The sequence below is a fragment of the Photinus pyralis genome, unplaced genomic scaffold (assembly GCF_008802855.1).
Source record: "Photinus pyralis isolate 1611_PpyrPB1 unplaced genomic scaffold, Ppyr1.3 Ppyr1.4_LG2, whole genome shotgun sequence".
NCBI classification, from domain to species: Eukaryota; Metazoa; Arthropoda; class Insecta; order Coleoptera; family Lampyridae; genus Photinus; species Photinus pyralis.
In genome coordinates, this window is record NW_022170403.1 from 3,581,851 (window position 1) to 3,606,419 (window position 24,569).

The window sequence follows — 24,569 nt, forward strand, 5'->3', positions numbered from 1 at the left end:
TCAACGCCGTAGTAATGAATAGTTCGCGCTTATAATTATTGTTATAAATTAATCCATTTTAAGACTTATACATTAATTAATTGATTCTTATTCTTTCGCAATTCTGAAATGTATCATTGCGATTAAGGAACAGGTTGTGTAACAATAATCTAGAAGCATTTATGTTGTTGGGACATAATTATCAACAATCATTGTTAAAAAAAGCATAAATGTTTGAAATTAGGGCGCATTGAGTATCCCTCCCCCACCCGCTAAGTGGGCCGATAGTCAAGTATATTTCACGGACTGGTTTATGGTTTCCCATCCACCCCTGTCTATGATGGAGGAACTCTCTCCTAAATTTTCAATTTAAACGACCATGCGTGTTAAATATTTAATTGCACTATTGTTAATTACGGTGAACTCTAATACTTGTTCTTGGAGAGGCCAGGAATCGTAAGTGTGATAGAACAGACTAAGTAAATTACGCAGAGAGGGAATGTTAGTACGTATTAAAATTAATACCCAAGTACCCTGACCATACCGCCAAGTTCCCCTTTGTATTAATTATTTATGAGAAAACAACGGTATAGTTACAGTAAAAGGAAACCTGCGTTTATTTGACAACACATCCTGAAGGTTAATACATTTTATTAAAAAAAAGATATTCTGAATATTTACAATAAGTACCTAAGCTACTTACAACGCAAATTATTTGGTTACAAGTCGCGATATTGAATGTGACCCATCTCCCGTTTTCATTATCACCCTTTCCACGAACTGTCGTGACGGCGCTCTTAAATCATAAGCCCATCCAATTTTTGCAAACATATCAATCCAAAAAGTGGTCAAGTTGAACGAGTAGTTTCCCAGTTCAGCCGCTTTGTAGTCCCAAGGGAACGTATGGTGATAATTGTGCCAGCCTTCGCCCATCGTCACGATTGACACGCCTAAGTTTTCTGACGGATTTATTTTTCTGCAATAGATCTTTTAGCTAGAAGAATAAAAGTATAAAGGTATATGTGTACTTATCGTATGGTTTGTAGCCCCAGAGGTGTGCCGCGCTGTTTACGAACCACGTAAAGTTTAAACTGCAGCAGTAACGATAGACGCAAATCGCTACAATTGACCAGAACCAATCTTCACCAAACAAAAGCGGAGGCACAATCGATGGAATAATAAAAGCAAGCATCATTTTTAAGATGGAGAAGTGTCTGAAATGTGACCATTTAGTCAGTTACGGCGAGTTATAATATGCTAACTTCACGTGAAATTGAACGACCGGGTCTGCCAAAACGTCGTCCATATCGATCTCCTTCCCTCTACGTATGACATCGGGATGTTTCCTCATCATCAACCAACCAACGTGGGAGAAAAAGAAGCCTCGTTTTGCATTGTGAGGATCGGCTGAAGTTTCTGTGTACTTATGATGTACTCGATGATCTCGGACCCAGTCGTGAATGGGATTCTGTGTTAGTATTGCTTTACGCACGTCAAAAATATGATTATTTGCTCACCTGACCGGCCATCGTGAAACATATCATTAAGATGATTCGCAATGGTAACGTGGCTTTGTAGGAACGATGTGACCACAGTCGATGCACTCCACCTGTAATACCAAATCCATTCATTCCACCGATGGCGACTGCTGTAAAATAACATATTATTTATTGATTGCAATGTAAAAACGCATTTCACTAATCGTAACCTGAGTAAGTATAGTCCACAAAAATATGTCAAAGGGTCACTTCGCTCTACTAACAAAGGTACGTAGTGATACTCCAGAACCCAGAGAGGGCAAAAGAAGATCTTCAATTTAGAAAAGTTCTGTTAACGTACAATGCCATATTAGGAGTAAAGCAATTAAATTTGAGTATTGACTCAAGAACATCAACTCGAAAGAGTAACAGTAAGTAAATGATCTCCAGAAAGTAGTTTAGCAGATCTGCAGAAGATGGTAGGTATATTGTAAACAGCTTTTAGGTTTTTGCGCAACACCAAGTTTTGAAGCTGGCGTTATATTTGGTTTTATTCCAAGTACAGACGGACGGACAGACAGACAGACATCGTTAAAATTTCAAAGAAACATTTTGATAAATAAGGAAGTTAGCACATCTAATGTCTACACTGTAAGATACGCTTGCCTTTAACATCTGTGATTAAAATTTCAATAAGATATTTCGATAAATAAGAATGTTGACATTGCGCAGCCTGCGCATGCGCACATTAATCGCCCAGACTTTTCTTGGTTCAGATGCCAGAAACTGTAGGAGTAGTTCGCCTCGAATGGACGGACGGACGAATAAGGTGGCCATAATAGCGCCTTCCAACATCAGTTGGAAAATTCTGACGGCTTTTTTCCCGAAACTGTACACGCTGTTTTCTGAGCAATTATGGGGGATTTGTTTTGGGATTAGTTCATTTATTTTACTTTAATTTCTAGCTGGCTGTAACAATTCAATTTTCTTCTCTCTTCTATTTTACTCTTCTACTTCTTTTCTCCTGTGTGACTTCACTTTTGCTCGGGAGAAATTTTATCACTCTAGGTCTCTTTCTATGTATCTTTTCTCTCTTTCCTAAAATTCAAATTTAGGAACCTTTAATTTTTATTGTTTTATCTGAGACTGATAAGGAGAATCTCTGAAATTCTACATTTCCCCAAAGACATTATTCCTGTAGCTTTTGAGAAAGACTTACTCTGTACGTCGTTAGCTGAATTCTTAATTTGGTTTTATCCAAAAGGACTGTCGTGTATTGCTGTCGAGGAACTTGAATCCAAAACGACTTTGCAATGACACAGGCTGATTGTAGAATCGCTGGGAGGGGAGCCAACATGATCAAATGTAGTAGGTACTTATTCTGGGAAACGCAGGGGACAAAGAACATAGTGCGGTAAAAATGAATTATGATCTTGGCAAAATTGCAACATAAATAATTCTTTTTGCATGATACAGTGAAACGTGTCTATTTTGACATATTCAAAATCCCCATTAATCCCAACCCCCAGAACACAGTATATGAAGGGCACACTGTGTCCAGGAAATCAATTAAAATCCAAATTCGACTTTTTCATTTAAAAATTTCAAGTTTCTTATATTAAGGAAATTCGGTAAACACGTTTAAACAAGTTCAAAAAGTAATCGAAAACAATTTACAAAAGGCACATTTCCACATTAACAGTCTTTGTTCGAAAAAATTACTCCAGCCAAAGCCGTTTTCAGCAATTTAATAAAAAAAATCCGTCCACAAATAAGAAAGTTAGCACTGCGTATAGAATTTATAAGCACAAAATTATAAACTATCTCGAGAACCGTTAATAAACGGCAAAGGTGTAAAATTATGGTCAGGTATATGAAAAAATTGATTTTTCTATAACCTTTTTAATAATAAGACGCAGAAAAAATCCTTCCTTGGTACAATCCTCGACGCTATAACGAACCAACTATCGAAAAAAGTAGAACAATAGCTTTTGATAAAGATTTAGTAGCGATCGGACGGACGTACAGACGGACGGACAAAGTGGCCACCATAGCGCGTTTTTTTATTTTTATGGAAATGCGCTAAAAATTCAAAAATATAACCACTGAACCTTTTTTTTTTTCAAAATGGCGGCCATTTCAATATTTAGCTATTTAGTTTTGAAATATTTCAATGCCCACCATTTTGGGAAAAAATGTGTACTTAAAATTCACTGCCTCTTTCATGAACATCAAAAAATTAGGACAACCGATTGTGGTAAAACTATCAAACGGTGGTGCATTTTCAAATCAATTAGTGATCGCATACAATATTTCATAGCTCATCTCCACGCAGCTGATTGTGTGTGCCATCAGTCATGTAGCGTCAATTTTTGTACCAAAATGCCTGAACGAAATATGCAAAAAAATAACTGGAAAGAAACCTACATTAGGTTTAGGACGCCCACAAAACGAACATCACGTATCAGCTTTTTTGCGATCATGCAGCTATTTTCGAAGAAACGACGACGAACAGCTAAAGATATCAAATCTGATAAGTTTTATGGAAACGTTATTGGAAGGAGTTGAAGGATTTTTTCCAGCTGTGAGCGGATAGTTAATTGAACACTTTGAAGAAAGTATTGATATCTCTAGAAGTGAAGGCTCAACAGATGTTGACACTATCCTCAGACAGTATTATAGAAAGGCGTCGAACTCGAGCTACAAATGATGGTTATCGTGGAAGCAGCTGTAAAGATAAACCGACTGTGTAGCTCAGTCGTAGAGCGTTGGGTTACATAACCTAGGGTGACCATATATTTTAAGCATGAATGCTGTACAGTAAATAATAAAACAGTTTCAGGAAGGGAATTAAATAATAGAACTTTTGTGCGCAAAAAATGACAAGAACAAATATATTACGCTAGGGTGACCATTTATTTTTAAAGATAAGTGAGTTTGCACGTCTTAGTACCACTAGCCATAATGCCGAAGACTAGCTGACTGCGCACTTCTGAAAAAAACATCAATAATGCAAAATGTAGTTAGAATCTGCTTACCTACAAAATTTAATAAACGGCAGTATGTTATATGTAATAGTAAAAACACCAGTAGAGGAGTACACAGGATTAGTCTAGACTCTAGACTCTAGTTGGTCTCAACCTCAACGAAAAGACGTTTTTCGAAAAATCACTGGAGCAGCATTATAACGCATCACATGCTCTAGGACCTAGGTGGGTGAGGTACGGTGAGAAGTGAGAACTTACCGAGTGACGACTGCCGAGTCGCGCGAATTGATTGCTTTCCACACTGTGCGGAAGCGCGGAATGGCAGGGCTGAGTTGCAATTTTAATAAACGGAGCAATATGCATACTCCTTATTATTCATTGAACGGTATATGCTGTACGTTTGGCTGTACATCGCTCGACGCTGTACAGATTGTCAAAATTCCGTACAATACAGCAAAATTCCGTACATATGGTCACCCTATTTCTGCATTCAAAGACCTTTGTCGGCAAGGATATAAAGCTGAAGGTAGCCTGAATTAATCAGTGCATAATGAAGATGTGCTCGGCCCAGGTCAATATTAGCACCTTTTCATTTAGGACAATTACATGATCATTCATCCTGTCATTAATAGACACGTACAAGTAAAGATTAAATATGATAAATTGTGGAACAGTCATCAATTAAATTTTTGTTCATGAATGGAAAATGACCCATACTTTGAGATAATGTGTTTTTTGCGACGGGAAAAACGTTTGACATTATTTTTATCTCTGTTGACAGGTAACAAACTGTCACCTTTTATGCAATTACATTTTCCCCGGGAAAAAAGTGCTCACTTTTTCCCCGAGCTTTTTTCCCGGATATACTCGCATAGTAAAAATATTTAATTTTTGTGAAGCTACTTTCACTGCTTCTACTAATTCAGGTGAAGTCCGTGAAAATTCAGAATCAGACATTTTTAACTTTATGTCATTCAATATAACTATTAAACAATCATTAAATTCGAAATGGCTAAATCAAATGACAAAACTGAATTGACAGATATTTGAGTAATAGTCCAGGCTGTATAATATTTTTGTATGACAATTCAACTCATGTATAAAAAATCCCATAAGCCGCAGTGCAATTGTCACTTTGACAGCGGCAAAAGTTACCTGCATCTTTTCCAGCGAAAAATGCACTAGTGGTTTTTTCAGTTATTCATTTTTGAACCTATTATCGCATTATCCTTTCCCATATGACTAGTTTGACGTCTGTCAATAATTGGTTAGTTTGGTGAATTTCTTGTTCGTTAAATTGTCCTGCCGAATTACACTCGAGGTTTGTATTTAAACCGAGTAAATTTGGGTTGTTGCAATTCAAATCTGTTGCCTTTTAGCAATTGAACTCGAAAAACTGTCAACCTAAAAATGCTCCACCTTCGGTGTCGCATTTTTATTAGTTGACAGTTTTTCTCGTCTAATTGCTAGGCAACAGATTTTCGTTACCTAAACAACCCAAATTTACTCGGTAAAATACAAACCTCTTGTGCAATTATAAGTGAAAAAAATTAGTTACCGGGCGAAACCGGGTTTTTCAGGCAGGTGGAATGAATAGAATTTGGGAAAAAATAATTAAAACAGCTGAATTTTTCCGCGGGTGAAATCACGGGGGTTGAAAGGGGTGGAAAGTGGTATTTTGCAAATTGTGGTAAAACTATTGATTTTAGACGAAAATGTTAAATGTAAAAGTTATAGAGATTAAAAAAATGAGCAACTTTTGTATCTGCACTATTTTCACATAACCTCCAATTTTCCTAGAAAAACCGGAAAAACTGTTTTTTTCGTTTTTTATTCTTATTTTTGCGAAAAAATGTCGTAGGGCTTTGAAATTTGGAGAAAACATAGCTTGTTTTATGATAAAACAGAAGATAATTGTTTGGGCCCATAAAGTTGAACCGTTTCCAAGATCTCACGATTTCTGTAAAAAAATTTTTTCAAGGGGATGAAAAATCTATTTTTTTTCATCGTACAGAGGTGCGCGGGGTAGCAAAATTTTCGGGAAGACTTAATAGATTTTTTCGAAATCTGTCTTCTTCCTTCTCTTTAATGTTTGCCTAAATATTCTCTTTTGTTATCTTATGCTCAACTGTTTTAGTTAAAACATTTTTATTATTTCTTTTTTCTGCATTTTTACCGCAATAAAAGCAATTCGAAATAAAATCGAATTATGTATCTTGCTTCCTGATTCTCGAACAATTTATTTTTGTTCACTGACTCTTCTTCCTGCTTGTTTTATAGCTGATGCAATTGCGTTGGGCCTGTTGATAAACTTGCAAAATCTGCAATAAGAACGTTGGTTTTACCGGCCAAAGCAAATGATTTGAGATGTCAAACCTGCAGGAATAAACTTTATGAGGATTTTATTCATAATTCCTGTAAATTAACAATCAACAGGCCCAGCTTAATCCCATCAGCTGTAAAACAGGCAGGAAGAAAAGTTAGTGAACAAAAACAAATTGTTCAGGAAGCAAAAGAATTCGATTTTACTTCAAATTACTTTTATTGCGGTAAAAATGCAGAAAAAAAGAAACAATAAAGATGTTTTAATTAAAGCAGTTGGGCACTGGGAAACAAAAGAAAATATTTTAGTGGCATTAAAGAGGAGAGAGAAGACAGATTTCCAAAACTTTTTATTTGCGCGGATCCAACACGTTAATTTATTTGCAAAAAAGCCTATTCACCTACTATGTCAAAAACGGTGTATCTTAAAACTGTTCCCCCCGTTTTTGCTGCTTTTCTTGAAATTTTTCTATTGGAATAATATTTTTTATTTTTGATTATTAAAATGTAAGTCGTTACGAAAATTTTGCTACCCCGCGCACCTCTGTACGATGAAAAAAAATAGATTTTTCATCCCCTTGAAAAATTTTTTTTACAGAAATCGTGAGATCTTGGAAACGGTTCAACTTTATAGGCCCAAACAATTATCTTCTGTTTTATCATAAAACAGGCTATGTTACCTCCAAATTTCAAACCCCTACGACATTTTTTCGCAAAAATAAGAATAATAAACGAAAAAAAACAGTTTTTCCGGTTTTTCTAGGAAAATTTGAGGTTATGTAAAAATAGTGTAGATACAAAAGTTGCTCATTTTTTTAATCTCTATAACTTTAACATTTTCGTCTAAAATCAATAGTTTTGCCACAATTTGCAAAATACCACTTTCCACCCATTTCAACCCCCGTAATTTCACCCGCGGAAAAATTCAGCTGTTTTAATTATATTTTCCCAATTTCTATTCATTTCACCTGCCTGAAAAATCCGGTTTAGCCCGGTAACTAATTTTCTTTGAAAATAAATCATTTTAGAGCTATTTAGCCTGGACTATAAAGGTTTCCTTAGCAAAGTAGTTTGTATTGTCACAAGAAGTACAACAGCCTATCTGCAGTTTAAAACTTCCAATTTCTATAAATCGATACGACTTCAATATATCGTTTTCCCCGTCATAAAAAAATAGTGTATTATACACAGGAAAAATGTTAGATTTTCTTTTTTTTAGCTCTAGTCTACCTCGAGCTAAAATCTAATACTTTTTAGCGCATTTTTAGAAAAAAAAGATACGCTATTATATTCGTTATGGCTGGCTGGCTGTCCAACTGAGATCTCAGCAATTACAATAGCTACAGACTTCAAATTTTCACTTTCTGTTCTGCTACAGTGTAGATGTGCAGGATCTAGTCTATTTGGAGTTAGATTACTCGTGAGATCGATAATTTTAAACTTTGCTAATAAAATACTGCTCTGTAGGTATTACCAAAAATGCGCTTTCATCATGCACTTGCTGATTTACAACTTGTTACCCTTGTATAATAAATAGGTAACTATTTTTTGTTCTTATAGGTAAGTCTAATGTGTAATAAAGTTTTCTCTAATGTATAACAGGCAATTTGCGTGATTCAATATCTATCATCAGTTTATTTATATAGTGAAATGAAAGTATAAAAAATATCCCTAGACTTTACTTCATTATTTTCAAATAGTGGCCGCTTTAATACTTCAAACTAAAACTACATATTTAATAGCTAAATAGCTATTATAGCTAAATATTTAAATGAACGCAATTTTAAATAAAAATCTGCCAAATTTCATTGAAATAACAAAGTTATAAATTTTTTAATGTAAAATACTAAATTCAACCGCCATCTTGGATTTTGACTGGCCCGGAATTGCTGATTTTGAATATGTTAAAATTGACAATTTTCACAATAAAATGCATAAAGAATCATTTGTGTGTGAAGATGGCACGGAAAACGAGTACCCTGTAGGTACCTTAAAAAGGAGTGAACGTGCTGCGTTACTTTTTTGTGCACAATCCAGCACAAACGAAGCACTAATGATTGGCACACAACATTTCGTTAGTACTTACTTCCAATACCGTGCTAACTTCACACACTTGTATCCATTATTAAGAGGCAGATCAAAGCGATGCAAGCTTTATAGGGGAGTCGATGGTGTCCGTCTTTCCGTGAACACGATAACTGTCAAATGCTTGGACCGATTTGATTCAACCTTTGCGCAGTTGACTTATATGCCACATGTAATAAGCCTAGATGGGCAGATCAAAGCGATGCAAGCTTTATAGGGGAGTCGATGGTGTCCGTCTTTCCGTGAACACGATAACTGTCAAATGCTTGGACCGATTTGATTCAACCTTTGCGCAGTTGACTTATATGCCACATGTAATAAGCCTATTGAAAATGGGTCAAATCCAATGACCCCGTGGGGTCACGCTTCTCTGTCTCTGAAAACGCTTGAACCTATTCGGTTGAAACTTTACACAGTAGACTTATGCATATTTTCCACAACGATGGAAGGTTACTCATATTGTCCCCTTGTTCAAAAGCGGTTCTCAATCGTCGTAAATCTTGTCGAATTTTTCTAAATTGTTTGGAATTGTAACGCAACGATTAATGTACAATAATCTTAAACCCATAATAACCATCTTATCAACATGGATTTGTGCAAAATCGCTCTACCATCACTAACCTCAGCTGTTATTCACAGTATTGCCATGAGGTTTTGGATAACCAAGGTCAAGTTGATACAATATTTACAGACTTTAGTAAGGCATTTGATCGAGTGCACCATAACATATTGTTGCACAAATTAGCAGGGGTGGGTTTTTCTGATCACTTTGTCGCCCTTATTAAGTCATATTTAACAAATAGAACAATGGCTATCAGTCCAACTCGTATATATAACTACCTCTGGAGTTCCCCAAGGTTCTAACTTGGGTCCTCTATTATTCCTCATATTTGTAATGATTTATACGAAGTAATATCCTCGAATGTACTATTATTTGCCGATGATGTAAAAATCTACTCATCAATTTATACAATTTCTGATTGTATTACTCTTCAAAATTATTTGTTTGCAATCTACAATTGGTGTCTAATTAATAAATTACAATTAAATATAGACAAATGCAAATCTATGTCGGTAACGAGAAAAGTACATAAAATTGATTACAAGTATACCGTGAACTGTATTACTTTATCCCAATGTATACGTACTCGCGATCTGGGAGTGTTATTTGATAAAGATATGTCATTTAATGATCATGTTACAGAATCTGCGTACAAAATGTTAGGCTTTGTAATAAGAAGCACAAGGGACTTCCATATAGATTGTTATAAAGGTTTTGTATTTTAGCTTAGTTCGTCCTCGACTGGAATACGCCGCAATTATTTGGTACCCCCACTATAAATATTATAAAAGCTTAGTTGAAAATATCCAAAGAAAATTTTTGAAATATTTATGATTAAAGCAGTTTGATGCGTACCCCGTCAAGGATTTGATCATGGAACATTATTGAATACCTTTAAAATGACATCTTGCAATTTTTCTATGTATTGTTCCATTTTCAGTACCTATGTATTGATAAAGTGGTAAAGGATTTTCATGTACTCAAGTAAAATTTATTTATTGATTTTCTTTAGGCGATCGATTTCGATTAATTATCATCTTCAGGCCGTAGCGTCAAGGAGTTAACAGATACAATTTGAGATTGGCACATTACAAATTATCATCATCATTATCAAATGACATGAAAATCCTTTGACATCTTGCAAATTTAGGAAAATTATAATTTGTCTTACTTTCTTATATATATAAATTACTAAACAATATTACTGACTGCCCTCAACTTTTAGCATGTATTAATTTTCGTGTGCCTAGGCTGTTTGATGCATTTTATGTCTCCCAATCTCGTACAAATTTACTACCAAGAGCTCCTGTCCATTTAATGTGCTCTAGACCCAACCTTATCTGTGATTTACTTGATATCCACAACGACTTTATAAGTCACATCTTAGAATCTGCTAAGAATGTATTTGTACCTCATTAGATTGTTTTTTAAAATTTCCAAATTTTTGTTTTTGTCAATTGTATTAAAATTGATTAGATTTAATTTACTACATACCTACTTAATTTTCCTTAAGCATTATGGTTAGCATGTTATAGCTTATGAAGGTTTTGCCCTGTTATTGGTCTTATGCTGTTGGGTAAATATATGTTATTATTATTATTATATACCACATGTAACAAGCCAATTGAAAATGGGCCAAATCCAATGACTCCGTGGGGTCACACCGAGGTGCTCTGCCGCTTTTTTAGAAGCTCTATGATGGTTTATTTTAGAAACGAAGTGAATTATATAATATTGTCAATGACATATACATCGATCCCTATTATTTTAATAATTCATGATTCCCCTTCCCGATTCACTTGAAGTCCAGTACCTATACAACAAATTTCAATATGATCGGCTACATTTAAAAAGAGTTATCGTGCAAAACGGACGGATAGATGGGCAAACTGCCAACAGCACAAAACTATGAAGGAGTTCGGGATCCTTGATCAAACCTAACTCACCATTCTCCAAAAATTTCAACACATCCATCGGTTTTTGGGGCAAGCTAATCTGAATTCTTCATTACTATAAGTACCTAATATACCTATTACCACGCCATACTCAAATTGTCTTACAAAATCCTTAATTTCTGACCCCAGGAGTAATAAATTAATTAAAAAAAGTATTTTGCAAGCTTTCTGACATTTTAGGGATTTCTAGGAGAATGTGAGACGAACTTGGCGAATTTTGGCGATCATATAATTTGGTGCTACCGTATACAGCAATTAAGTAAAAAATGAAAGACCGGTCTATTTATCCATATTTTTGGATGGCCACTCTTTTATTTCACATATAAATTGCAATGCTTACAATTGTACCCATACAATAACCGGTGCATCCTAGCGTAAAACCTTCCTAAACGGCGGCACTACTAAATTTCTTTGTTTCTTCATTCAATACCAGTAAAATGGTAATCAAAGCATTCAACCTCCACCTAAATTAACACCCGGCAAAATATACAGAGCTATAAAAGCGTAGTTAGTAAATAGTCAGTGAAAGTTTATTGCCTTCGTGAATTTACGCAACCTTTTGGAAATCTCGAATATTGCGTTCAAGTTTCATCTTCAATTAAAAGGGGAAGTAGGTAATTAAGTTTATTTAGGCAAATAAATGGATAGTTAACTAGATCCTTATTAATTAACATAATGTGTTAGAATTTCAATTACCACTCCACTCTCACGTAAGTAAATAATTCGCGGGCACTTCGAACGCTGGAGAAAAGTAATTGAGACAGGTGAAAGTTCAGTTTGCAAAATGGACGTCAACTGCAACTAAAATTGTTTGAATTTGAAATTTGAAAATGCAAAATTGTGTAAGAGCCGTATAGTCGCAAGTCCAAATGAATCTAAAATTTTATTTATTTATTTTTGTTCGCATATAGGTACTAGAAATTGCTTGGGTTTTTTTCCAAAACACCTATAAATGGCACCTTAACATTACTTGTGATATTTCGATTACGTATACCTACGTCCTTTAAAAGCACGAGACTTACCTACTGGTTGTGTGTTGACGTCGTTTATTGTTGTTTACTACTTTTTTTTTTATTAGAACGCATATAACATTGAAACGAAAAACTTAATGATGTATCATAAACAAAAACAAGATACGAAGAATCGAATACGATTTTCAGTAAGCGAATTTGTTGACACTCGGCTCGTATTCGGAAACCAGACTTTTGATCCGGCTCATATTCAATAGCACTGATCCATGAACTGGTTGAAATCGATTCGCGAAAGTTTGACATCGCCTCTTTTCGTCTGTACTTTAATTATTATCATTCTAAAGCATAATTGTTATTATCTTACAAAATAGTTATTTATAAGTATATATTTTTGGGTTTAATTATGTACACCTTCTCTAGCGCCTGTTATCTCTTACAGTAAGTATTTAAGATTCTAATTTATTTGCTAAAATTTATTGTTATTTGTGTTCTCTTTGAAAAATGAATAGTTTTTGAGCTATTTGGTGAAAAAGCACGGTTTTCCGCCACTTTTACATATTATTCATATTCGCAAATGTATGTAGATTATTACCACGGTCCTAACATCAACTTCAAGCAATGCTCCAGTTTTCTATGTGTAATGTTCTACTGGACTATCAAAAATCTTTTTTTAGGCTATCATCACAAAAACGTTGATTTTGTAGTCGCTTTTGCGGCCATAAAGTTTAACTTTATTGTACGCTTCTGTCAAACTTTACTTTATTGTACACATCTGTCAAACTGTACCTACTTATTTGAAACTGATGTGTGAGAAACAGTAATCTGTTTGATACAAAGCGTCTATCTGGTCTAGCCCCATCAAGGATTGGGCCATCCACGTGCGTTTTTTCCATTTTCGGACTTGTAGGAATGTTTCACACTATTTTGCATAATCACAATGTTCACATTTAAAATTATAGTTTGACGTTTCAATCTTTGCTGCTTGCAGACCTTTTTGAAGTGTTGAACCAAAATATGAGGAAGATGTTATTGCTTACATTATTATACGAAGAATCACCAGCAATTAACCGAGAACACAAGTAGCTGCCTATACCTACCATCAAAGTAGGTAATCAGGTTTCTAATAATTGTACAGCATGTTAACTATAAGGTCTTGGAAGCCACAGTTACGAAAGACCTATTGCATTATTAAAATTTTGTACAACGGAGGAAGTTGCGATTGTACTTTTACTCTCAAACGCCTGCTCTTATATCATATATGAGTCTATGACTTAGGGTCGCAACGCTTGCAGCTTCCAAAATTTCATTTGGGGTATCTGAACTGTCGCTATCACCCATTTTGATACGCAAAAAACACACGCAAAGATGCTAATTATAATTACATATGACAGGAAATGCTTTGTTTTTAATTGTCTAAGATAACTATGATTTTCAGAAAAAAGATGTTTATGAGCAAATTTTTGAATTCTTTTTTGATGATCGCCTAAAAAATGTTGTGTGCACCTTGGCCAAAAGTGATTTGTTAGGCCTCATCTGAATTGCGGCCTCGGCTACCGCCTCGGCCACAAACAGCAGCTTCGGCCAAAAAAGATCACTTTTACGGCCTTGGTACACAAATAACTATTTCTGGAAACGAAGAAATTTTAACGACCTATGGGATATTTGACTTCCCCGTGGATTTGCTCTTTATTTCATACTATCTAGTAATCGCCGCTTTCCCAGACCCATTTGAGTTTCAAACTGTCACGGAAGAAGTGGTGGAAAAAATAATACAATCTATCGGATCTAATGCTGTAGGAATCGACAATATAAGCATCTCAATTATACGTTTATGTTGCCCTGTAATTATACCGTATTTAACACATATTTACAATTTTTGTTTGGAAAATAGTGTATTTCCTGAAATATGGAAAACTGCATTAGTGTTACCTTTACCAAAAACGCCGAATCCTACTGAACTTAAAGAATTGAGGCCTATAAGTATTCTTCCCGCACTTTCTAAAATTTTAGAAAAAATAATGGCTTCCCAGATAAAGCAGTATCTTTCCTTAAATAACATACTTCCGGACACTCAATCTGGATTCCGTTCAGGCTTCAGCTGTGCAACCTTATTGCAGTTGGTGACTAATCAAATTTGTACTGCAATTGAACGTAACGAAATATATTTGTTAATTCTGTTGGATTACAGCAAAGCATTTGACACGATAGATCATAAAATTTTGCTATCAATATTGAAATATGTTGGTTTTACCGCTGCATCTATCAACCTGGTGTCGATGTTTATCTCAAATAGGTCACAAATTGTCCATTTAAATGACCTACGCTCAAGTCAATTGCCCATCTCTTCAGGAGTACCTCAAGGTTCTATATTGGGTCCACTCTTATTCATAATTTACACATCTAGTTTTCACCGGTCATTAAAATTTTGCCAATGTCACATGTTTGCAGATGACACGCAAATTTCATACGTTTTTGATGCTTCTAGTGGGAAAGATGCAAGCGAAAAGGTTAATAAAGATCTAAAATCGATAATTGGCACGAGTAGTAAGCATTCCTTGCTAGTAAATCCTAGCAAATCAAAGCTTATGGTTTTTGGTAGAGCGAAAGAGCGTGAAAAAGCGCTGAAATCTTTAAATATCAAAATTGACGATGTGAACTTACAGTGCTCAGACGTGTCGCGTAACTTAGGGCTTAAACTAGATACTAACCTAAAATTTAAACAGCATGTTAATGAGTGCATTAGAAAGGCTTATTACAACTTAAAAATTATTTACAGTAATCGGCAAATATTAGGGCAAAAAACAAAGGCGATGCTCTGTAATTCTTTGGTACTTTCTCATTTCACATACTGTGATACTGTTTATGGTCCTTGTATTGATAGTGTGGATATTAAGCGAATCCAGAAAGTACAAAATTCATGTTTACGGCTTATCTTCGGTATCAAAAAGCGAGAGCATAGTTCACATAAGTTGAAAGATGTGGGTTGGTTGAAAATGAGCGATCGACGGCTGTTGCATGCGGCATGCTTTTTTCGGAAAATAATTATTACTCTCCACCTTACCTATATGGCCTAATTCAATTTAGAACAGATGTACATCATTTAAATTTAAGGCACCGCGGTTTATTGTCAATACCTCGTCACTCTCTATCATCTTTTCGCCGGTCATTTGTTTATTACGTCGCATATGTTTATAATTCTGTTCCATCTGTTCTAAAATGTAGCACTTTGGATCACAAGACATTCAAGAGACTATTTTTCAAACATTTGGTACGATAGTTGGTTTTAGTACTGAAACAGAAAAATGCAACACAAACTAAGGAGAGCATTTTAATGTATTTAGGGAAAAAGTCAATTGGTAGATTTACTTAGAAGTGGTGATCTATAAAAATATATATATTGAAACAAGGTTAAGTGGAAGAGCAGGAGGTTACTTGTGACCAACCTGAACTTCGCCTTGGGGTTCAACAAGCATATGAGTTTTTTTAATTTTATTGTTTTGTATGTTGTGTTTACAATTATTTTTATTTAGCTTGTTGAATAAAGACATTATTATTATTATTATTATTATTTGAGTCTGGTAAATGGTATTTTACCATTTAATAATAATAAATTTAACCTATATATTAATGTGTCAAACTACTGTCAGATCAAACAAATCAAGTGATCAACTTTTGCTTTCATTTGAATGCGTACAACATTCTAATCAAAAATTGTATGGCATTTTAATAGAAACAAGTTGTAAATCAGCATATGCATGATTAAAGCGCATTTTTGGTAATGCAGGTCAGTATTTTATTAGCGAAGTTTAAAATTATCGATCTCACGAGTAATTTTGGCTGCGTTAAATAATTAATTTTAGTTAATTTCAATTGACGGTACGTCTTCATTTTGTAAAACAAATCACAAAGTAAATAATAAGTTTTTATACTGGTAGCGCTATCTAACGGTAAAATTATAGCACCTCCGAAACCCATATCGAATTTATTTTCATCAATTATCGATCTCACAAGTAATCTAACTCAAAATATACTAGTGCCTGCACATCTACACTATAGCAGAAAGCTTTTAGTGAAAATTTGAATTCTCTAGCTATTGTAGTTGTGGAGAACTCACGCGGACAGCCGGCCTGCCAGCAATAACGAATATAATAGCGTATTTTTTTCAAAAATGCGCTAAAAAGAGTGGTACCTATGAAATAAAATGTTTTACATTATTTGTATGTTATATCAGTTAACGTTACTCGTTTCGAAATTCCTGCCTCAGCTACGCTTCGGCAGTAAACATCTCACTTGTTAACGTAAACCTTGATTTACCATACTCATATGTAAATAACTATTACACCACTTTGACTTATGCACCCGAAATGGATCGTTGCATACCAAGGATTAACAGAATCCAACGCTTTGCCCATGGAGGTACATTTAGAGCTTACGAAAGAACTGTTAATAATTTACCCCTCCCATAAACTATAACGCGAAGTACGTAAAAAAATTGAATGGTAGCTATATAAATACATTTTTTTTTCAAATAAAGAGAATTCGAAATGTTTCGTTTTTGCTGTTTTCCCGAGGAAATTGCTCAAAAAGTGACCAAGACAGAACGAGCACATTAGTTAGTTATTGTGCATCAAGGCAAGGCATTGTTTAGTTTCCGAATCGAAATTTTGTGTAAACGAAGATTCTGCTCTATAACAACAACAGGAAAAGCACAAAACTTAATTCTTTTGTACCAATAAGTCAATGTGTTTTGCCATTCCCACAACGAAATTGGTGAATTGAAAATTTTGCCCAAATTCATCTCGAAATAAAAAAAAATTTCGCTCTGAATGGGAGACCTATATATACCAATGAAATGTCTACGACTTTCCAGTACTGATTGCTACTCTTTCACACGGATGGATGGAGGGACGGACGGGAAAACACCCGCAATAGCGCATTTTATTTTTTGAAAAATGAGTTTTATTTTCGTTATCTGCGCGTTTCAATTTGTTTTTCATCTAAATATTTCAAAGAAACGTCCTTTAATGTTTAAAATATGCGATATGTTTGCTTTTACTACTTTTGGGGAAAAATTTAAAAAAATACCTTTATAAATAAAAAAGTTGACATTGCGCAGTTTCTGATTGTTACAATATGCATCTATGGTTAAAATTTCAAAGAAATATCTCAATAAAAAGGAAAATTGGCTTTAGGACGCATTCGCGCATTTTATAAGAAGAAATAAGAAAGTTAGCGTTGCGCTGTTTCCGCATGAATTAATTAATTAATCGTTAAGATTTTTCTTGTCTCAGGTGCCAGAGCAATTTTTCTAAACCCAAAATGTCGCAAATTTATTTATATATATTTAAGTTATTAGTGATCTCATTTAAAAAACGCATAGTTGTCGAGCTATTATCAAAAAACCAAAGAAAGTGAAAAGTCCCTTCTTTTGCTACGATGCTGTTTCCACACGTTATTCAAATTAGTAAACCTGGTTTGCTGTGTCTACCACAGACCCCGCCCGCACACCTGCGCACGCACGAATCTTTTTGACCCGCATGTGCTAAATTTTGCTTAAGGGCAAAATAAGTGTAAATAGGTAATAAAAGTGTGAAAGGACGTAAAAAATAGATGTTTAAATTTTGATGCAATTGCTGTTTTTTAATCACATAGATATAACGGGCGATCAAAAATGAGTTGCTGTCGAGTCGCCTTTGGAAGTTCAAGTTAAATACGATTTCTCATGTAAACAAAAATTCCAAAGGTAACTCGACAGCAACTCATTTTTGATCGCATAGTACATTAGTAACTTGTGTGGCAATTTACAAAACAATTGCAACATTTTTAATTTATTATCTGCCAGATTGTGTAGTCGCGCGTTGTATATGTATCGAAATGAATAAGATTGAATACCAGGGCGTTATAAAATTCCTTACAAAACGAGGATAATGTCCAGTTACTCTTGAAGAAATGTTGCCTGCATACGAGGATGATTGCCCTCCCTGATTGCCCCTTTTTGAAACGGTGTTATACCTGTATTCAAAAGCAGGGGAACTAATGAAAAATAAAATGTTGTTATTGCATTAGTCTTTTGTTTTCATGCCTAGTCCTGGAATATAAAAATGACCCCTCGTATAACGGAAGGCGGGTAGAGGAGAGTGGTGTGAAAAGAACAACGCGAAGGAATTTTGCTGTGGGAAGCACAGATACCACCCCCACACCTGTGCATGCGCGATTCTGCCCCAAAGGTTTTCAGATCTTACTATTCATCTTACTATGTAAGAATATGTGTAGGTACTAAATTTGACTCCAATTGGTTCAGGTATTTAGCCGGAACTGACGGTACAGACCGACAGATCGAGATTCTGTTTGATTCGGATTACTGGTGCTTCAAAACGAGTATTTTCGTCAAATAAGTGGGGGGGGGGGCATTTTTTCCCCAATGCAATACCTCCCTTACTAACGTGCGGGTGATAAAAATGGGTAGAAGGTACTGTGTAAAAGAGCGAAGCATAGGGACTAACAAGAGGCTAAAAAATGAGGTTTGAAGAAAAATCAATGTAAGACAAAGACGCAAGAATTGTAAATAGAGACGTGGAGGTGTCGTGAGGTAGGTATGGAGTAGATGCGCGATGGAAAAGAGCTGCGATAATAAGACGTGAAGAATAAGTTTGAATGAGGTACGAAAGAGGTGGAGAATAGAGATTGGCGAAGTTTGAAGGAGGAGGCTTGAAGGATTAAGAATTTAGTTGTTAATGAAATAACTGAAAAAACACGTGCAGGAAATGAGATCGTGACCAAACGAGTGGAAGGGTAAATAAGTCGTGAATGGGGGAAGTGAAGAAGCATGAAGGTGTAGAGCGTTTGGTGAAAACTGTAAAGGGATGTGGGGAAGTGTTTGAAAAACGGTAAGGATATTTAAAAATGACTTGGAAGAAAAAGACATAAAGTAAAAGGCGACGAAGAAACTTTAAAGAAAAGAGGTATAAAGAAAGGCGTAAAACATACAGGAAGAAGACCTGCAGAAACAATGCATTAAGGAAAGAGATCTAAAGAAATCATGACGGAGGTATTAAAGAGGTTTAAAGTAAGTGTAAGTGGTAAAAGGACGGTATGTGAAAGAAAGAAGCGTAAAAAGAAAGGATGCGTGGTGGAAACGGAACTCCAGGAGGAAAGGGAAAAGAAAGGATGAAACAAGTGTTAATAAGGTAGATCCAAAAGAGGAAGCCGTGAAGACAAAACACGTGAAAATGACCATTAAATTTGAAGAAGTATGCAAGAAATCGTGAAAGAATCAAACAAAATCTCGATGATGTGTTGGCGCAGCAAACCTCAAAAAAACGGTCACTTTTATGCGTTCTCGCGCTGAAATAGTACTTAAATGTTACTTTAAAAAAAAGCTTAAATAATGTAGATTTAAAACAAGCTTTAAGTTGATACCAGGTTCATTAAAATTGGCTAAAGGGTTATTTTCCTATTAAGCTTCAAACTCGACCGTACATACTTTTTAATTCGACTAGCAGTGGTTGCTATTTAAAAAATATTTTTTCTTTGACAATGCAGAAGTACGCCACTCACCACAAATTTCAAGTGCGTGCCTTTGTATAATTTTAGATAACATAAAAAGCTTCTTTAAAAAAAATTTTATTTTGAAGCTATTCCAGACAAAATGTTCACCCTGTATACCAATTACACTACAATTGCATTCTCTAGTCAAAATCAAAATAAAAGTCGCTTATAAAAGGAACGAGTAATTCGGCTCGGAAAATGTACCCCTGAAAGCTCTTACTCAAAATATTCCCACGTACTTTAAGAATAATTCAGGCTCAGGAAAACTTCAAGAACGTTGCACGTGTTAATTGACACCTTGGGCGATTATTTTTAGAGACAAGTATGCAGAAGAAGAGTTCGATTCCACCGATTCTTCTGAGAGAAATAGCTGCAGTAATTATTGCTAATTTCGTTTTGCTTCAAGGTTTAAGGGGGCGTATACAAAAAGTATAAAAGCGGTCTTGCGATTTTCACCATTTTATTTTCCAGTTTCGAGGTAAAAAAAATGAACTTCTGTTATCCAGCGATGGTAGCTAAAGGTTTACCTTGTGAATGAAGATAAATTTGATAACAAATTATTATCAGTGTGTGATAAAAATGAAAGATATACACTGTGTGAACTGTTACCAAGATAAGGATGTCTATCATTGGGGATCTCCGAAACCATATAAAAGATACGACAATGGTCAAGTTAGACAAAAAATGCACACTTAAAAGGTTATTAAGAAAATCAGAACATTCCGACTACTCAGAGATAACTCAGAAAAAGTAGAAAATGCTACTCAATACAGTAGGTATGTACTTTTTTACGGGCGATATAAAAAATGAAGTGGATGATTTCTCCGAAACAAAACGTTGCATTGAAAATCTCTCAGCCCTGTCCTGTAGAACTCACAACGTGGTAATGAGAAAGTGGCTTTATTTTTTAGTATTTGTTCAAATAAAAACGAAATCAGCATATTTCTTCAGAAATAGTGGGAATTTTCTGGTTTTCTTTAAATTATGATAATAACCCTTTCTTTGCGCATATTTTCTCAAATTTGCCCATCGTCGTATCTTCTACGGTTTCAGAGCTTCCCATGATAGACACACTTATCTTGGACACAGTGTATATTATACAGGAACAGGGTGTTTCATAATTGAATGTCAATATTTAAGGGAGCGATTTTTGGGTCTATTTTAAAAAGAAAACTTCATAATGAACCTATGTCCTAACTTAACTTTTGAGATACAGGGTGGTAAAGTTTTCAAAAATAAATCATTTATTATTAATATCTGTAATACCACTTTAGATATTTTAATGAAATTTGGCATGAATGTACTATGTATCCAGAGGCATTTTTTAACGTACCACATTTTTTTAATTTCCACCAGTGGCGTTCGTACGGAATTTCACATGCAGGCAATGATGGTACGCCACTGATTTCTCTGAAAATAAAATTTATTCTTGAAATCCCCAATTATTTCTAAGCAAATTTGATCCCTTTGATTTTTTCAATCCGATGCACGGTTTTCGCTTAAAAAAATATTTCAAAACTAATAAATAAGCACGACTTACGGAAACAACCAAGAACACATATGACATTACAGTGACTGTCGCTGTATATGACATGACAAAGCATGACATAAGTAAATAATTTGAAAGTTTGCCACAAAATGGCTGCCTCGTACCACGTGATTCAGCAACCAATTAAAAATGAGACACCTATTGTCGCCACTGTCTTGTGTATAGAGTCACATATTTAAATTAATATTGCTCGCGCTACTTCTGCGTGTCATTGATAGATGTCTCTAGTAGTAAAACGTAAAACCTCGTTTTTCGCGGTTCCCGTTGCCAAATTTCTGGAAGTGTTTTACTAAACCAGAAACCTTCACGGTCATATATCCAACTATTCCCCAAAGTTTCACTGCAATCAGATGGGCAATTTAGGTAGGCATAAGAGACATACAGACAGACAAACAATCATTATTATTTATATAGACTACAAGAAATAGCAAGTCGTGCGGGCCTGTGCGAGATCCTTCATCAACGATCAACATTAGTCTCGTGAAATTTAGAAATTCTGAATGATATATAAAATTTTAAAAAAACGGAATCATCCAAGAATCGAACCCGATCCGCTCGTTTTCTACAAATCATATTCTAATGACATTCGGCATCGTTGTTGACCATAAGAGCCTATACTGTAAAGTCAAGGTGAGACGGACACCTGCGCAAGTGCGATTCTGCCCAAAAGCTGTGTTTCCGTCAAAAAAGTGGGGAGGGGGCATTTTTACCCCAATGCAATACCACCCTAACTAACGTGCAGGTGGTAAAAATAGGTGTAAGGTACTGGGTAATGGAGCAAAGCATAGAGGCCAAAAGGAGGACGTAAGAATTGTGAAAAGAGAGGTGGAGTGGAGGTGTCGTGAGGTAGGTATGGAGTAGAAACGCGATGGAATAGAGGTGCGATAATAAAACGTGAAGAATAAGTTCAAACGAGGTACGAAATAGATGTGAAGAAATTCTCAAAAAAGCATGAAAGAGGTGTACATGATAAAACACAACAACATCTAAAGGAAATACGAAGGCGAGAAAGTATAATGTCAAGGGGGGCATACTTTTTTAACGGAATGTACCTACCGGATCCGTGTAATTAACAACTTTAAGGACAAAGACTACATGATGTAGTCGGTAACATCTGGGCGCCATCTCCGAGCGTGTTATACTAACGTGGCGACATAATTTTTTTTGATATTTTGGTTAATTCTAAGCTACCGATTGTGAAAAGCAAAATCCAAAAATCCAAAGTTGTAGTGCCAATACCGGACAGACAGACAAAAAGTATGATTAAAAAAAAGACATTTCTGAAGGTTTTGGTTTTCTAGTAACGCAATGGCTACTATACGAATGTACACAGGGTAAAAATTTTGTGAGAAACACTGAATATAATATTTTTCTTCAAATCAACGTTTTTTGAATAAGCTTTTTATGGTATTCAAAATTTAAAAAACCAATACTTGAAATCCTGCATGGTCAAAAGGGGGCTTATTTTTTTAAAGCAATTTTCATCACAATACATTCTTAAAGAGTACACTTTTTGGACATAGCAGCATAAAAAACTTATATTACATAATCACATTTTAGAAAAAAATATTAAAGGAAACGGAAGACCTGTAAAGATTCAAGATGGCGGCCGTACTCAAAAACCATGTGTCAAAAAGAGTTTTGTTAATTATTGTTAAAAATGAAGATTACCTACTGTTAATTATTTACCAAGTACATAAAAGAATATGTCAAAATCTTTCAACTTTTTTTTCGTTAAACAATGTCACAATAGTGTGACAATTTTAGTATCCAATAAACAATTACATCATAATTTTAGAACCAATAATATTTAAAGGTAATTGATATCTGTTGTAAGTTTTTCGCACGTCCTTGAATGTATAGGTACAATATGCCAATTTGTTATGTAAATAACTGTTGATTGTAAACATTCCAATTTATATACTATGGCGTTTTTAATATTAACGTGTATTTTCGTCATTTTCGATATTTTGCTGATGTGATGTTTGGTCAACCAGTCGGCCACACAATTATTTTTCGCAACAGAACAGGCCATATAAAAAGTGTTGAGTTAGATGACTCTGTGTTCTTCTTCATTTTATTTAAGCGATTTTATTTTTCGTTTCTAAAACGTGTTGGGAACCCCTTTTCGGTCACCTCTTGAACGATCAAAATTTGATTTTACTGCATTTGTAATATGCACAGAATCATAATTATCAGACCACATTCACGAAATTCTTCACACGAACATTTACGTACTAAAAGGGTCCTTGGAGAAAAGCGTTTTTTTGATCCTATAGGCAAGTACATCACAAATTAAGAAGTAATTGCGGTTGTTACTTAATTTAACTAATTTTTAGACTAACCCAAAATTACCCCTAATCGTAAATGAGCTGGTAAGATTCTTGCAACTAGCTACATTGAAAATTTAAGGTTAAACTCACCCCACAAGATAACCTTCCATCTCCGAATATACGGGAAGTTCAATACACTCCATACAAATATTGCATGTAAAATGGAAAGAAAAACAACATTAAACCATTTCACATCGCGAGCAACATCAGGACCCAAGAGCTTAATTAATATACTTTGAAGTACGCTTCTTTTCTTAATCTCAACAGTATTATTCCTTTCAGACTCAAAAATCGGACCAGTTTGGCCAAGCATCCTGAAAAAATCCCACAGAATTACATTGAAAACCATTTCGTTCGCACCCACACACCTCAGCTTAATTTTAACAAATCTTCACAATCACGGCAACTAATTAGTTAATATTGCTATCACGACGTTTGAAATAATGAAGAGAAATGCCTATGTCTCCGTTACAAATTTCTCTTCAAACATTTCGCGCGCAGCTTAGCAAGTTTTAAATCTTGCATAAGATAACTACAATTAACGAATTATTTCTACAAAATTATAATCTTGAATTGCACCATTATAAAACAATTAAACGTTTTATATATGCACATATATGGATATGGCAAGGTTCCTTATATAAATTTGCGTTTGGCGGACAGTCAAATAATAAGTAAATTCAAGTACGCTTCTTTCTTTAGTGTTGTAGATGTTGACTTACTTTAGAATTCTCATACTTCGTATTTTCCATCCTTAAACTTAAAATGTACGAAAAAGTGTTAGTATAGTTTATGGTAAC

The 24,569-nt window shown here is 34.9% G+C and overlaps 1 protein-coding gene across 2 annotated transcripts; it reads right to left on the minus strand.

Annotated features, from left to right (window-relative positions):
* Nucleotides 1–613: 613 nt before the first annotated feature.
* On the minus strand, nucleotides 614–24,270 carry LOC116164837 (acyl-CoA Delta(11) desaturase-like). 2 transcript variants are annotated; one of them, XM_031479063.1, is made up of 6 exons: nucleotides 24,138–24,270; nucleotides 23,860–24,083; nucleotides 1,497–1,624; nucleotides 1,242–1,447; nucleotides 1,008–1,193; nucleotides 614–955 (listed from the first exon to the last, which is right to left on the minus strand). In XM_031479063.1, exons 2-6 carry the CDS (start codon nucleotides 24,080–24,082, stop codon nucleotides 691–693), a joined length of 1,008 nt encoding a protein of 335 aa, XP_031334923.1. In that variant the 5' UTR covers nucleotide 24,083; nucleotides 24,138–24,270; the 3' UTR covers nucleotides 614–690. The 2 variants fall into 2 exon arrangements, with proteins under 2 accessions (XP_031334923.1, XP_031334922.1); XM_031479062.1 differs by having other exon boundaries at nucleotides 1,497–1,627.
* Between the last annotated feature and the right edge of the window lie 299 nt (nucleotides 24,271–24,569).